Genomic DNA, 12,690 nt, shown 5'->3' with positions numbered 1-12,690 from the left:
GATGAGGAAGACGATTTGGTCCTAGCGACTCTTATCGCATGGCATGCAGACGTCGAAGCTTCTCGCAGAGGGCCGTGGGGCGGGTCCGTCCTCGGGCACCAGCGCATACACAGGAATCGGATGGAGGGCCACAATCGGTTGTATAACGACTACTTTGCTGACTCCTCGGTGTACCCCGACTACATTTTTCGTCGTAGGTAACATTGTACATTGGGGTATCCGTTACAAAGTGATACGTACGTACGATGTGTGAAGTAGTAATGGTCGCTTGTCGTGCAGGTTCAAGATGAAACGTGACCTGTACTGTAAGATTGTGAAGGAGGTTGAGGACCATGACCCGTGGTTCCAGCAAAGGAGGAACGCTGCAGGAGAGCTTGGGCTGTCATCCCTGCAAAAAGTAACTGCGACTTTCCGTATGTTAGCTTACGATGCTCCTGCAGATTCTCTCGACGAGTGCCTCCGGCTAGGGGAGAGCACCATCATTGAGAGCATGAGGCGGTTCGTGCGTGCTATTGTCGAGGTGTTCGGTGACGAGTACATCCGTGCTCCGAACGAGGAGGACACTGCTCGATTGCTGGATATGAACTAGCGTCGAGGGTTCCCCGGGATGCTTGGAAGCATTGATTGTATGCATTGGAGGTGGAAGAACTGTCCCACGGCGTGGACTGGTTCTTTCAGGGGCCATGTCAATGCACCGACTATCATTCTAGAAGCTGTGGCGTCGCAGGACCTATGGATTTGGCATGCCTTCTTCGGAATGCCAGGTTCATTGAACGACATCAATGTGCTCCACCGGTCACATCTCCTCGACAACCTTGCTGACGGTGTAGCACCCAAGGTACACTACTCCATTAATGGACACCATTACACAATGGGGTACTATCTTGCAGACGGGATCTATCCGGAGTGGGCGACGTTTGTGAAGCCCATACAAGCTCCAGTTGGCAAGAAGCGGCAACACTTCGTGGTGCAGCAAGCGGCTGCACGAAAGGATGTTGAACGGGCATTTGGAGTCTTGCAGTCTCGATTTCCCATAGTCCGTGGAGCTGCGAGGTTGTGGGATCAGGAGACCCTGAATGACATAATGACGTTCTGCATTATCATGCACAACATGATAGTCGAAGATGAGAGACTGGAAGGGGAAGTCGAATACGTGTACGAGGGTTCGGGTGAGGACGTGGTGCCGTCCCACGAACCAACCCCCCCCCCCCCCCACTTGAAGCATTTATGGAAAGGTACGGGCGAATTAGAAGCCGACCGGCGCATCATCAACTCTGGGATGACATAGTTGAGCATCTTTGGCAGCTCCACGGAGGAGAGTAGGCCACACCTCGAGTACTTTGATGAAATAAATGTAATATGTTTGGACGTAGTTATCTTTTCGCATTTCGTAATTCCGTACATGCTTGTTGCTAAATTTCGATCAGTTGTATTACAAATCCACAATCGGTGGTCCTAATGAAAATTTTCTATTTGAATTCATGCCATGTATGAAATCGAACCAACTTCATCCAGGCGCATGTGCCCACCATGTCATACAACATCAAAGTACAAATCAACCATCCAAGCGCATGTGCCCACCATCTGAAACCATACCAGGCAGGCAACCATCCAGGCAAGCAGCTGTGCGCACCAAATCATTGCAGCAACATCCAGACATCCAAGTCCTCATCCAGGTAACATTGCACATGGCATCATCCAGGGCAGCATACAGGCAAACATCCAAGACAACATTCCGAACACAAGCAATCACAGCATGCCGAACACAAGCCTGGACAGCATGCCGATAAACACAAGCCTGCATCTTCACCCAGTTCCAGAAACACATGTAGACCGAAATAGGAAGACAAAGGCTGATAGCTGTAGAAACAGCAATGATCTTTTCTCACCTGTATGCAATGCAACCGAAGAAGATGTATGAAACATGATTGCAGTTTAATTACTTGAAGTTCAAAGGTACTATGGAAATGAAGAAAGAAGTATCACATAGCTGAAAAATTCTGAACTCAACAAATACAAGAACCTGCATAATAAAGTACTTAATGAAACAAGTTTTCATATTGGCCGGCAAGCCTCAAGGGGCAGATGCAGCACGGCGAGCAGCAATAATGCTTTGGCGGAGGCTCTTGTAATATGCCTGCTGGTCCTCATCCATCTGCGAAATGTCCATGTTCATTATCTCCCTCTCCTCCTTGATCTTTTCCCTCTCCTCCTTGACCTTTTCCAGCTGCACATGCTCCTCTTCAAGGCGTAACCTCTGCTGCTCAATTCGAAGCATCTCCGCAAATCGCTCAGCTCATTCCTTCTCAAGTTTCTCCTTCATTGCAATTTATCTGTCAAACATCTCTATCACTGGTGTTGATAACGAGTTCGACGAAGACGAACCGCGAGCGAGCTCCTTGGCCTTGTTGCGGCCTGCTGGCCGTTTCTGCCGGGTGCTACCACTAGTAGGAGTGGCAGCAGGCCCGTCCCCTTCGTTACCGCCAGGGGAAGACTCCCCGTGCTGCGTAGATGCCGGGCTTGCCACTAATGTCGTCTTCTACTTCTTGCGAGACGCCTCCGATTGCCATTTCGGATGATGACGTAACTCAACCCAGCAAGGCAGCAACGTGAACTCTTTCTTTTCAACTGATTGGAACATCTGACATGCAGCCGCAATCTGAAAAGGGAACAAGTCCGAAGTAATTCGACGCATTAACTGAATAGAACGTACACGAAGCACATTAATGATGCTTACTGTGTCTGGCTCCATCATCCCACTCCTCCTATTACGGAGGGCCTTAGCATAGTGGCCGCAGAATCGCTGCACCATGCCGTTGATGAAGGTCCACCTTCCCTGCAGAGACTTCTTGTTGCGTGTGCTATGGAAGTCCTTGTGCTCGTGGAAAAATGCCTCGATCCTCTGCCAGAAAGCCCCCATACTCTGGTTGCTCCCCACCACGGGATCCATACTCATGTTTAGCCACGCCTTCACAAGATGAAGGTCCTCCTGGATGGTGTAACTGCTTCCACGACCACCTGCAGCTGGTAAATCGCCCTGTCCTTCCGGTTGCTGGTTTTGTGCCAAAGGAGGCTGGGTCCCGAAGATGTCGTCCTGGGTAGGCGGCACAACATCATCCCAAGGAATCTCATCTTCGTCACCACGAAGAAATGGGGCGTACTCCATACTGTCCCTGCAATGCGTGTTAAACACGATGAAATACAAGAACCCTGCCCATTAGTTGATAAAGACAATACCCATTCAAATTTAACCAACAGTTGATTCGATTATCTGAGTACAAACCACCAACTAGTTCGGCCACTACACTCCACAATGCTTTACCACATACCCTACAACAAGATACATGATGCACTTCATTGAAGACGCCAAGACCTATCGGATTCTACGGACATAGACTCCATTGAATCTCCGCACAGCAGATCATCGGGGCTCCAATCCACAGGAGCAACATCGTCGTCGTCGATGTCCTGTGAACCGGACCCTTCCTCTTCTACATTACAGCCCTGTAAGACTTGTTTGCCCTCGGCACCGGTCCGCAACGCATCTTCAACTTGGAAGACGAGCTGCTCCAAGTCCCCCGTAATGTTGTCTACCTGAAGAAGAACTCTGTTCAGGTCAACATCAGTGGGGGTGTTCTCCGTACTCAAGTTGTCCTTCACCACGTTCTTCAACTCGGCTGCTATTTGTTGGACATGGTCCTGCATTTTTGAGACAAGAGCGGCAAGCGAAGCAGCGTCCATCTACAACCAACGACAGGGATGCCTAAATTGAGAAACTATTATTAACTACAAACCAAGGATATGTTATGTACATTTCCTTGTCAAAGATCAGTACAGGTTGATGAGCAACTAAATTGCCGGCTTTATTTGCAAAAACCCGAACCCCCACTATAGGTACCAGGTAAACACGACAGGGACAAAGCACCATGCTGCTTCCTGTACATTTACAGAATTAAGGGCATCCAGTGCATTACCTAACACAATGTGGCAAATATATTGACCATATCTCAATTGCAGCAACTGGCACATTTCCTCCTGGGACCACATCAATCCTATGGACCTAACCTTTCTCGACAAGCAATCCTACCAACCATACAAAGACCATAGCTCAACTACAGACATACAAAGGTCCATTCCAATTCCTACAAACTGAACAAACACTAAACAAACTGGCACATTGATCATTGACATGTAGGTTCATTGATTCAGTCCAAGTGGCATAGAAAAAAATCCTATGGACCTAACCTATCCCGACAAGCAATCCTACCAGCCATACAAAGACCATAGCTCAATTACAGTCATACAAAGGTCAATTCCAATTCCTACAAACTGAAAGAACACTAAACAACCCATGGCACATTGATCATGGACATCTAAGTTCATTGATTCAGTCCAAGTGGCATACAACAATCCTATGAAATCAACCGTGGCACCAAACAATCCTGCAATCTGTTGGACAGAGATGCATCTCCTTAAAATATAGGGAAACAAAGACCCTAACAATGCCAACTATCAGAACATTTGCTGCAATGAACCACATTGTTCATGTAAACATACATTCAATTGGACAGTAGATTGTTCAGTACCTATAGGCCTCAGCAAACATCGTGCCTACATTCGTGTTATCAAACTCTATGCACCTAGGGCAAAGTAACAGCATTCAGTCAAAGTTTTTCCCATGTTTTGCAAACCTACAACCAGCACTCAGATGGACTACAAGCTCAAACAATCACATTGGCACAATTCTATCAGCTCAAATTACCCCCTTTTCACATCCCTTTGAACCCCAACTACAATCCATTTCACAACCATCATGCACTGATAATGGGAGATGCACTGATAATCAGGCTGATTCCTATCAAATCGAAGTCTCAATCTCTGGTTCTTGAAGCCGGAACAGACTTTTGCGCAAACACTACGAACTACATGGATCTATGACGCAAATCGTTAAAATATGCATTCCGACCGACGACGAGCACACATAGCAACCAATCCCTAAGAAAATCAGTACTGCCGTCGAGCAGCCCACGCTCCGGCCGTCGCCCACACCCAATCATGGATCTGCGACCGGAGTACGTACCAGAACGTAGCTGTCGACCTCGCTCCGCGTACTGTCGCCGAGCACACGGACGGTGGGGAAGATCGAAGCGCCGTCGCCGGATCTGCGTCGCAGGAGTCCTCCGCCGCGGGGGACGACGCGGACTCTCCCGGGTACCCAGATGGTCCTCGCTTCCGCCGGAGTCCGCCGCCCGACTCGCCGCCGCACTGGCTCGCCAGCTCCTCTTCCGCCGCTACGCGGGAGCAACCGCCCCTTCTCCACTCCGCTCGCGCACAGGGTTCCGGACACCGCATCGTGCCGTATCTTTGCCGACACCCTTCGCCACCCCGCATCCTTGTTGCAGTCGATACGGGCTCTGTTGGAGTCGTTTGCGGCAGCCCTCGCTCCGTAAAACAGCTGCTACAGTAGTTTGCGGCGCCGAAACGGACTCCGTTGGAGACGGTCTAACAATGAGGAATTTTGCAACCAAAAAAAAAAAAACAACTACGGACCAATCGGGTAAACAAAGTTGAATTTCAAATATTCGACTCAAATTTTTTAGACAAGTTCTTCAAATAGAAAAAACTAGCTAGAGCATTTTTTTCCTACAAAAGAAATCGTTCATGTGAATATTTCAGCTTGGAATCGCTGCATTTTACCCTACCATAAGGCCAGAGACAGCACCAGGCCCCCGCGACGATGCCTAAGGGCAATGCCACGCCATTCTGGAATTCTGACTGCCACAATATCCATGTAAGGATGGTGGAAAAAAAAGAAGATAAATGCATTATACATCAACAATTGTATAACCACGACTTTCATTGAACATTAAATTCAGGCCCAATATTAGTTTTACTTCGCGTAACAAAAAACTCATCCATCACACGCATCACTGCAAGATCACAGAAGATGATGTTTAGAGGGGAAATTTTGCTTCACTGCAGTGACCGTTAATACATATCATCTTTCCATTCTGTGCTATTGCTTTCTGAGCAGAATTGGAGCAAACAAGTCACAACCCATGTCAAGGCAAAACCTTTGAAATGCTTTGATTTTGTGGTTCTCCTTCGTGTACCTCTCCCTCTTCAAATAGATCATCATAAGCAACAGGCACGCGAATTCTGTCCGCCAGTGGTTTATGCTGAGCTTTATTATCTGAGGGAGGCACCCTCTCCACATCGTCTAATTGCTCAGGATCATCCAATGCTTCCTTTTGTTCTTGCCCTTCGATTCCATCATCAATTAATGCACTGCCCTGTGAACTTGCATCTTCATTTCTGCTCATCTGTGGTCTGACTTTCGTATACCTAAACTGTTTCTGGAAAGAGGAAGTAGGTAAATAGTTAATATAATACAGCAGTGGTAGTGGCAGAAAAAGATCAGCGAATGAAAAAAAGGATCAAGTAAACATGTAATAAAAACAATTACAATGTTTTAAATGTCAAAACAAATATAGTCTTGGGAACAAAAGAAAATATAGGAAAAGAGAGTCCTCTACTTCGAATTTCAGCAATTTACCAAAAAATCCCAATGTTTCCAAATTCCTTTTCATTAACAAGGCAGCCATCTAATCCCGAACTGAATTTTAGCCTTCTAGTTCACTCAGGCAGTGAGGCGTCACAAATCTAGGCTCCTTTGGGAGGGAAACTGAGAAGAAAACAATACCCAAAGATTTTAGTCACCTTTTCCCCAAGTTTCTATAATAATGATATGGCCTGCACAGTGAGTCCACAAATTCTTTTGAAAAAGGAGGGAGTTGTGAAAAACTAAAAGTTGCCCATGATCAAATGATTGACTTTGAGAAAAAATTACTATATTTGTTTCTTGTAAATAATTGCTAAAGCAGTAAACATCTATATGTAAGGTATAGCTTACGAGTACTAATCCAGTTATAATAATATAAAAGTAGTACTTCAAGTTCCTTCCCCTTCGCCATTATTTCCTTGTATGCTTTAGGCTCCCGTGACTTTAAGATGTTCCAGAGAATTCCGCCACCAGTGCGGAAACGACTTCCATCAGCAGTTGTTTGCCCACCACACTTCTGAATAGCCTCAACCTGGAATCGGATAAAGTTAGGATAACAACTACAGAACACTAACTATTTGAATATCACAAATTATCCATCTTAGAAACCAAACACCGGATTCAACACAACACCACGGATATTTACTTCTAGAATTAATTGTTGATGATCAAGAGATTATAGAGTATGGAATATCTGCATATATTAATACTAGGGAGTTCACAACATGTAGGTAGCTATGAAACAGAAACTTAACTGCAGATGGTAATATTTTTCAGAGATTCTTCTCAAATAACTCCAAAACTCTCAATACACAAAACAAACAAATCCAAGGAACTGCAAAATGAACCGAGGCAGTGATGCTCGTAAGAGCAGTGGGCAACAGATCTCCAATGAAGGGTAAGGCGATTTACTAAGTACATACCGGTCTACCACTGAAGTGCCAGGGAAACAAAGAGTCAGACAATAGCTTAGCCTATAATTATTATATGGTACTTGTACTTCTTTAGCAAAAACCTACTTACAAGTTAAACTATTTTTTAGTAAATTTCTCCATTGATCAGATAAACTTTCAGTAGTACTGTTCAACATAAGCATTGTATACCTCTCTGACAAGATCACTGACAGCAGTGACACCAAGGCAGCCAACAGTGTTCCAGACAAGGTACGACTTCTTCTCCTTCAAGCGCTTGCAAGTGTTAAGAACAAATCTGCATAAGGGATAAAAGGCATTGTGAAATTAGCCAACCTAACGTAGTTTGGATGCAGAAGGAAAACAGTCTTTTCTTGGCCAAAATCAATGGTAATAGAAGCCATATGACGAATGCAGATACATGATGAAAAACCTATCACAACGCAAAGAACTCAGGTACCTAGTACCTACCACTACTTCAAGTTGTTTTCTAAAACAAAACAGTCTCCCAATAAGAAAGAAGAGTTGGCAAATAAGACACACCAACCTACGCATATTTATTACAGCAACCATTCCACCAAAGCTAGAGTTAATTCTAAATCGTTTGATATCATATAGTAAGAATGCTGATTACAAAACGTAATTCTATCAGCGTGTAGAGCGTCTGTTAACAAAAAGAGCAGTGTTGTTGTACTTGACAACCACCCTTGGGCGAGTTGAACATACTCATCCATACATCAATTTCACTTAAAATGCATTAACAGTTCTCGTCTGGAAATCTCCCATTCGTTCGCTGGGTTGGAGCATATTCTTCCGGCACTATATGATTCAGGTTTACTGCCCCCGATTGCGAAAAGCAAACATACAAACGCACATCAATCGGCATCCACTCAAAATTTGCATCTCAATTCGTACCTAGCGCAAAACATAAAACCCTAGGTGAGTAGTGCGAGGGTTTTTACCGATTAATGTCGGCGATGTTGGTGGGCGGCCCGCCTTGCTTCCCCTTGTTCCTCTTCCTCCCCTTATTCCTCTTCTTCTTCCTCTTATTGTTACCCTCTGGTCCGCCCCTGTCCGCTTGCCCACCGCCGCGGCCGCCTCCTCCAGCGGCGGCGGAGACCTCAACGGCGAGGGTTTCTTCCGCGTCCGAGTCCGCGTCGGCCATTTCGATGTCATCGCCGTCGTAGTTTAGGGTTTCCTCGTCTATCGCTGCGGCGTCCAGATCGCACTCGCCATCCTCCATGCCGACCCGCGCCACTGGACGCGATGGAGTCTCGCGCTCTCGCCTCTCTCTCTCTCTCTCTCTCGCGGAACGCGAGGAAAGCAGCGCAAGAGGCGGCGAGCAGAGAGAGAGGAGGAGGCGGCCAGAAGTCGGTTTTCAGGTCTCGGGCCTTACGGGCCCTGCTTTCTTGCCGCCACTGAGTGGGCCCGATTGAAGGCCCAAACCCACGTTCATCACTCCGAACGTGCGCTAGATCGACTGTATGATGTGTCAAAGTAAGGTAGTGTAGGTTACTGGCATAATACCATAATTTTTGGTACCGTGCTATGTGACCATAAAATAGGTCCTCTTCTTTCTCTGTCTTCTCATCCTCTGATTTTCCTCGCCTGAGTCAAAAACAGACGCAAGGACAGTGTCTCTCCTCCCTCCCTTTTCCTCGTTCAAATCCATCAAATCTGTAAAGGATTGAAGCATTTTTTTTAAATTAGTTTGGCAAGGTAATACCCATCCCTTCTCTTAATTTTGTCCAATATAAAGTCTTTTTTGGTGAGATTGGGAAGGAGACCTAGTGTCAGTGAATCAGGAACCAGGGTCCCCGAATCCCGAGACCAGACCAGCAATCCGTCACGTGGCGCCATCTCGCGGGGTCACATCCGCAAGATAAAAAAGACTAAGTCCTGGGAGAGGGCACTCGGGGCCACAGTCAGTGATCCCCGAGTACCCGAGTTCTCCGATGATCTGCGAAGATTAAGTGACCGGGAAGAAAGTGCTCAGGGAGGTAAACAGTGACCCCCGAGCACCCAAGTCCCCTGACGACCAGGAGAACCAAGTACCGGGAGGGGTGTGCCTGGGGCTGCGAGCAGTAGCCCCCCGGACACTCGAGTACCCTGAGGACCCACCGAAGGAAGTTCCGGGAGAGAGTGATCGGGGCTGCGAGCCGCGACTCCCGAGCACTCGGTTCCCCGAGGATCCGTACAAGCATGCCCGAGAGAGAGTGCTCGGGGAGGTGAACAGTGACCCCCGAGCACTCGGTTCCCCGATGACCCAAGAAGCTCCTCCGTCAGTGGCCCCCACAGGGGTCCAGCGATGAGGTGTCAGCCGGTGAAAGGCATGAGGCCGCATTTAAGAGCGCGCGTAGCCTGTCACCTCCAACTGCTCCTGCCACGCTCGGTGTCAGTTCCTGCCATATTCTGGCAGAAGGGCATGGGGACATTAAATGCACGGGTCCCATCCCGTGTCATCTGGCGCGCCTCGGAATAGCGTCGCAAGGCCCGAGGCATTCCGTCTGTTGCGCTGCTGTGGCAGGAGAACAAGATAGGGCGGGCACGTCGGGCCACTCTGCGGCTGCCCGGTGGGCCCTCTCCACGGCGCCCGTTGCCAATGCCATCATGACGACTGATGATCGGGCGCGGGGCGCATTTTCAACCCCCGTCACTTCGCACAGAGGTTATGATGACTCCCTTTCCATTTATGGTGCTTTGGAACTCGTGTCCTCCCATTTGGGGCACGCTACCGCCGGCGGGTATTTAAAGCGGCCGGCAGCACGGACAAAGACAAGCAAAAAAAGAAGGTCTTACAAGCGCACAAGCGGAAAAAGCCCGGCAAGCTCTGCACGGTTGAAGAAGTTAAGGAAGTAGAGAAGATCGAGAAGTCCAAGAGCACCCAAAGCCAACAGATACACACAGACCGAAGAACAAGGAGCCCCAGGCTCTAAGATAGACAAACACTCTTGTAACTAGCACATTCCCGAGAGACATTCTCAGGATATTTATAGCATCCACACAGGAGTAGGGTGTTACGCCTCCGTATGGCCTGAACCTGTCCAAACCCCCGGTGCATTTACTTCATTCCGCACTAGATCATTCCACCCCACCAGCCATCGCATTTATATCCATTTATTTCTCCGGCAAACTTATTCAGGATCATCCCCCCGGCCGAATCTCTAAAAAGGGGTTCCTCAGGATCCCTGCGACAGGAGTTAACCCTCCGACAGCTGGCATGCCAGGTAGGGGGGAAGCATCCCTGAATTTGTTCGTTTGTTTTCTCCAGCAGAAAAAAGAAATGGCTGGCGGTCATCGTCTCCAGCGCTCTGGCTCCAGCTCCAGTGAGGAAATGGAGCCCCTCGCTCAGGAGGCCCCAGTTGCTGCTGCGTTCCAGCAGCAGCCACGATTTGCACGCACGGTGTTCCCCTCTCAGGGGGACCATGGCGCTGGGCCCAGTAGGGCCGCCGTCGCCGTCGTCGGTGCACCATCCAACCCCCAGCAGGTGGCCGAAACTCCTGCCGCCAGGTCCGCGTTTGGACAGCGCCGGGCGCCGCTGTGTCGTAGGCTCGCCTTCGGCGAGGCCAGTCCTGGGAGCGCGCTTCTTGCGGCGCAAGCTCTCCTCAGGCACCCGCCAGTCCAGGCGGCCGGGGAAACCCCGGAAGGCCGCTGGCTCCAGGAAGTAGCCGCCTTAGTCGGCACGACCCACCGCCAGGTGTTGGTCGAAAGTTCCCACGCTACCTCACACCGCGGCGCAGCTAAGACCGGCCCATCATCAGGTGGCGGTCGCACTGGCCGGGGGGCCTCCAAGCGGAGCACTGCCCCCCTGGCCACTACCGGAGCCCAGGACCTCCGCTTGCATCTCAACGAGCGGAGGGGCATCGAAGATGTGCGCGTCACCCTCGAGCGCCAGCGGGAGACCCGGCATGAGGCTGAAGCCGAGGACCAGGCCTCCTCCTTGCCGGCCCATGATTGTTAGGGCTCCCTGGCTCGCTGGCGTTCACCGCCCAAGGGCGCTGCCAGCGCCGCAGGGTACGGCACCGGTTGTCGAGCCTTCACCAGCGAGCTCCGTCGGGTCAAATGGCCCACCAAGTTCCGCCCAGAACTGTCGGAGAAGTACGACGGGTCCATCGACCCCGTCGAGTTCCTCCAGATATACACCACCGCTGTCCAAGCGGCTGGCGATAGTGAGAAGGTGATGGCCAACTACTTTCATGTCTCCTTGAGGGGCTCTGCCCGCTCTTGGCTTATGAACTTACCCCCAGGATCTATCATCTCTTGGGATGATCTTTGCCACCAGTTTGTGGCTAACTTTCAGGGCACATTTATGCGCCCCGGCCTGGAGTGCGACCTCCACGCCGTCAAGCAGCAGGAGGGGGAGACGCTGCGGCGCTTCATACAGCGCTTCAGCCAGGTCCGCAATACCATCCTGCGGATAACCCCCCACACTATCATTGTCGCATTCCGGCAGGGCGTCCGCGATGAGTGGATGCTCGAGAAGCTAGGCACGTATGAGGTCAAAACCACCGCGGAGCTTTTCGCGCTGGCCGACAAGTGCGCCAAGACAGCGGAAGCTCGGGCATGCCAGGTCCTTCCCGCTCTGACAGGTGGGAAAAGAAAAAGAGAAGGAGGCGCGAGGCTGTCCCCGTTGAGCCAGCCCAGGGCCCCGCCCGTGGGCCGGCCCAGGAACCAGACCGCCGGCAAGCACGCCGGGCGGCAGCCGACAGACGATCGGCTCCCGCGAGGGCTCCGGCTCCCGCAAGGGCTCCCACTCTGGCAAGGGCCCCCGCTCCTGCGGGGCCCGAGACGGGGAAGTGGTGCTCGATTCACCAGATCAGGTGGCATGATCTCACGGAGTGCTGCACGGTCAAGGGTCTCATCGAGTAGCGCCAGAGGGACCGCGAGGAGCCCCTCAGGGGCGGCGACGAGGGAGCCGCCCCCAACAACCCAGAGCTCGGCTTCCAGGAACCCGAGCACACCATCGCCTTCATCGACGGGGGCGCGTACACGCCCTCCTCCCGCCGTAGTGTCAGGACCATGCGGCACGAGGTGTGCTCGGCGACCCCGAGCGAAGAGGCCGCAAGGCCCCTGAAGTGGTCGGATGCCCCGATCACGTTCAGCTTGGCTGACCACCCCGTCAGTACTGCAGGCGTAGGGCGACTACCCCTGGTAGTGTCCCCCACCATCTGCAATGTGAAGGTCAGCAGAGTGCTGATCGACGGGGGCGCATGCCTT

The 12,690-nt window shown here is 50.5% G+C and overlaps 3 protein-coding genes across 3 annotated transcripts; 2 read left to right on the top strand and 1 right to left on the bottom strand.

Annotated features, from left to right (window-relative positions):
* The first annotated feature begins 120 nt into the window (after window positions 1–120).
* LOC133883875 (uncharacterized) lies at window positions 121–589 on the top strand. The gene is made up of 2 exons (XM_062323267.1): window positions 121–197; window positions 280–589. Exons 1-2 carry the CDS (start codon window positions 121–123, stop codon window positions 587–589), a joined length of 387 nt encoding a protein of 128 aa, XP_062179251.1.
* Window positions 590–607: 18 nt separating this feature from the next.
* LOC133883867 (uncharacterized) lies at window positions 608–1,288 on the top strand. The gene has a single exon (XM_062323256.1). It carries the CDS (start codon window positions 608–610, stop codon window positions 1,286–1,288), a length of 681 nt encoding a protein of 226 aa, XP_062179240.1.
* A 4,537-nt stretch (window positions 1,289–5,825) lies between these two features.
* On the bottom strand, window positions 5,826–8,822 carry LOC133914209 (uncharacterized). The gene is made up of 4 exons (XM_062357345.1): window positions 8,436–8,822; window positions 7,666–7,771; window positions 6,951–7,094; window positions 5,826–6,356 (listed from the first exon to the last, which is right to left on the bottom strand). The coding sequence occupies exons 1-4, from the start codon at window positions 8,714–8,716 to the stop codon at window positions 6,063–6,065; spliced, it is 825 nt and encodes a 274-aa protein (XP_062213329.1). The 5' UTR covers window positions 8,717–8,822; the 3' UTR covers window positions 5,826–6,062.
* Window positions 8,823–12,690: the final 3,868 nt, after the last annotated feature.

Source organism: Phragmites australis, chromosome 1 (genome assembly GCF_958298935.1).
Source record: "Phragmites australis chromosome 1, lpPhrAust1.1, whole genome shotgun sequence".
Lineage (NCBI taxonomy): Eukaryota > Viridiplantae > Streptophyta > Magnoliopsida > Poales > Poaceae > Phragmites > Phragmites australis.
Note: the sequence above shows the minus strand (reverse complement) of the source record. Positions and strands in the feature narration are given on the sequence as shown.

Excerpts from the sequence above, each read along its gene's own strand:
- LOC133883875 (XM_062323267.1), top strand. The coding sequence starts at position 121 with ATGGAGGGCCACAATCGGTTGTATAACGACTACTTTGCTGACTCCTCG. Across the intron at positions 198-279 it reads GACTACATTTTTCGTCGTAG|GTTCAAGATGAAACGTGACC; the intron begins GTAACATTGTAC and ends CTTGTCGTGCAG.
- LOC133883867 (XM_062323256.1), top strand. The coding sequence starts at position 608 with ATGCTTGGAAGCATTGATTGTATGCATTGGAGGTGGAAGAACTGTCCC.
- LOC133914209 (XM_062357345.1), bottom strand. The coding sequence starts at position 8,716 with ATGGAGGATGGCGAGTGCGATCTGGACGCCGCAGCGATAGACGAGGAA. Across the intron at positions 7,095-7,665 it reads TCAGTGATCTTGTCAGAGAG|GTTGAGGCTATTCAGAAGTG; the intron begins GTATACAATGCT and ends ATCCGATTCCAG. Across the intron at positions 6,357-6,950 it reads CGAAGGGGAAGGAACTTGAA|AAACAGTTTAGGTATACGAA; the intron begins GTACTACTTTTA and ends TCCTCTTTCCAG.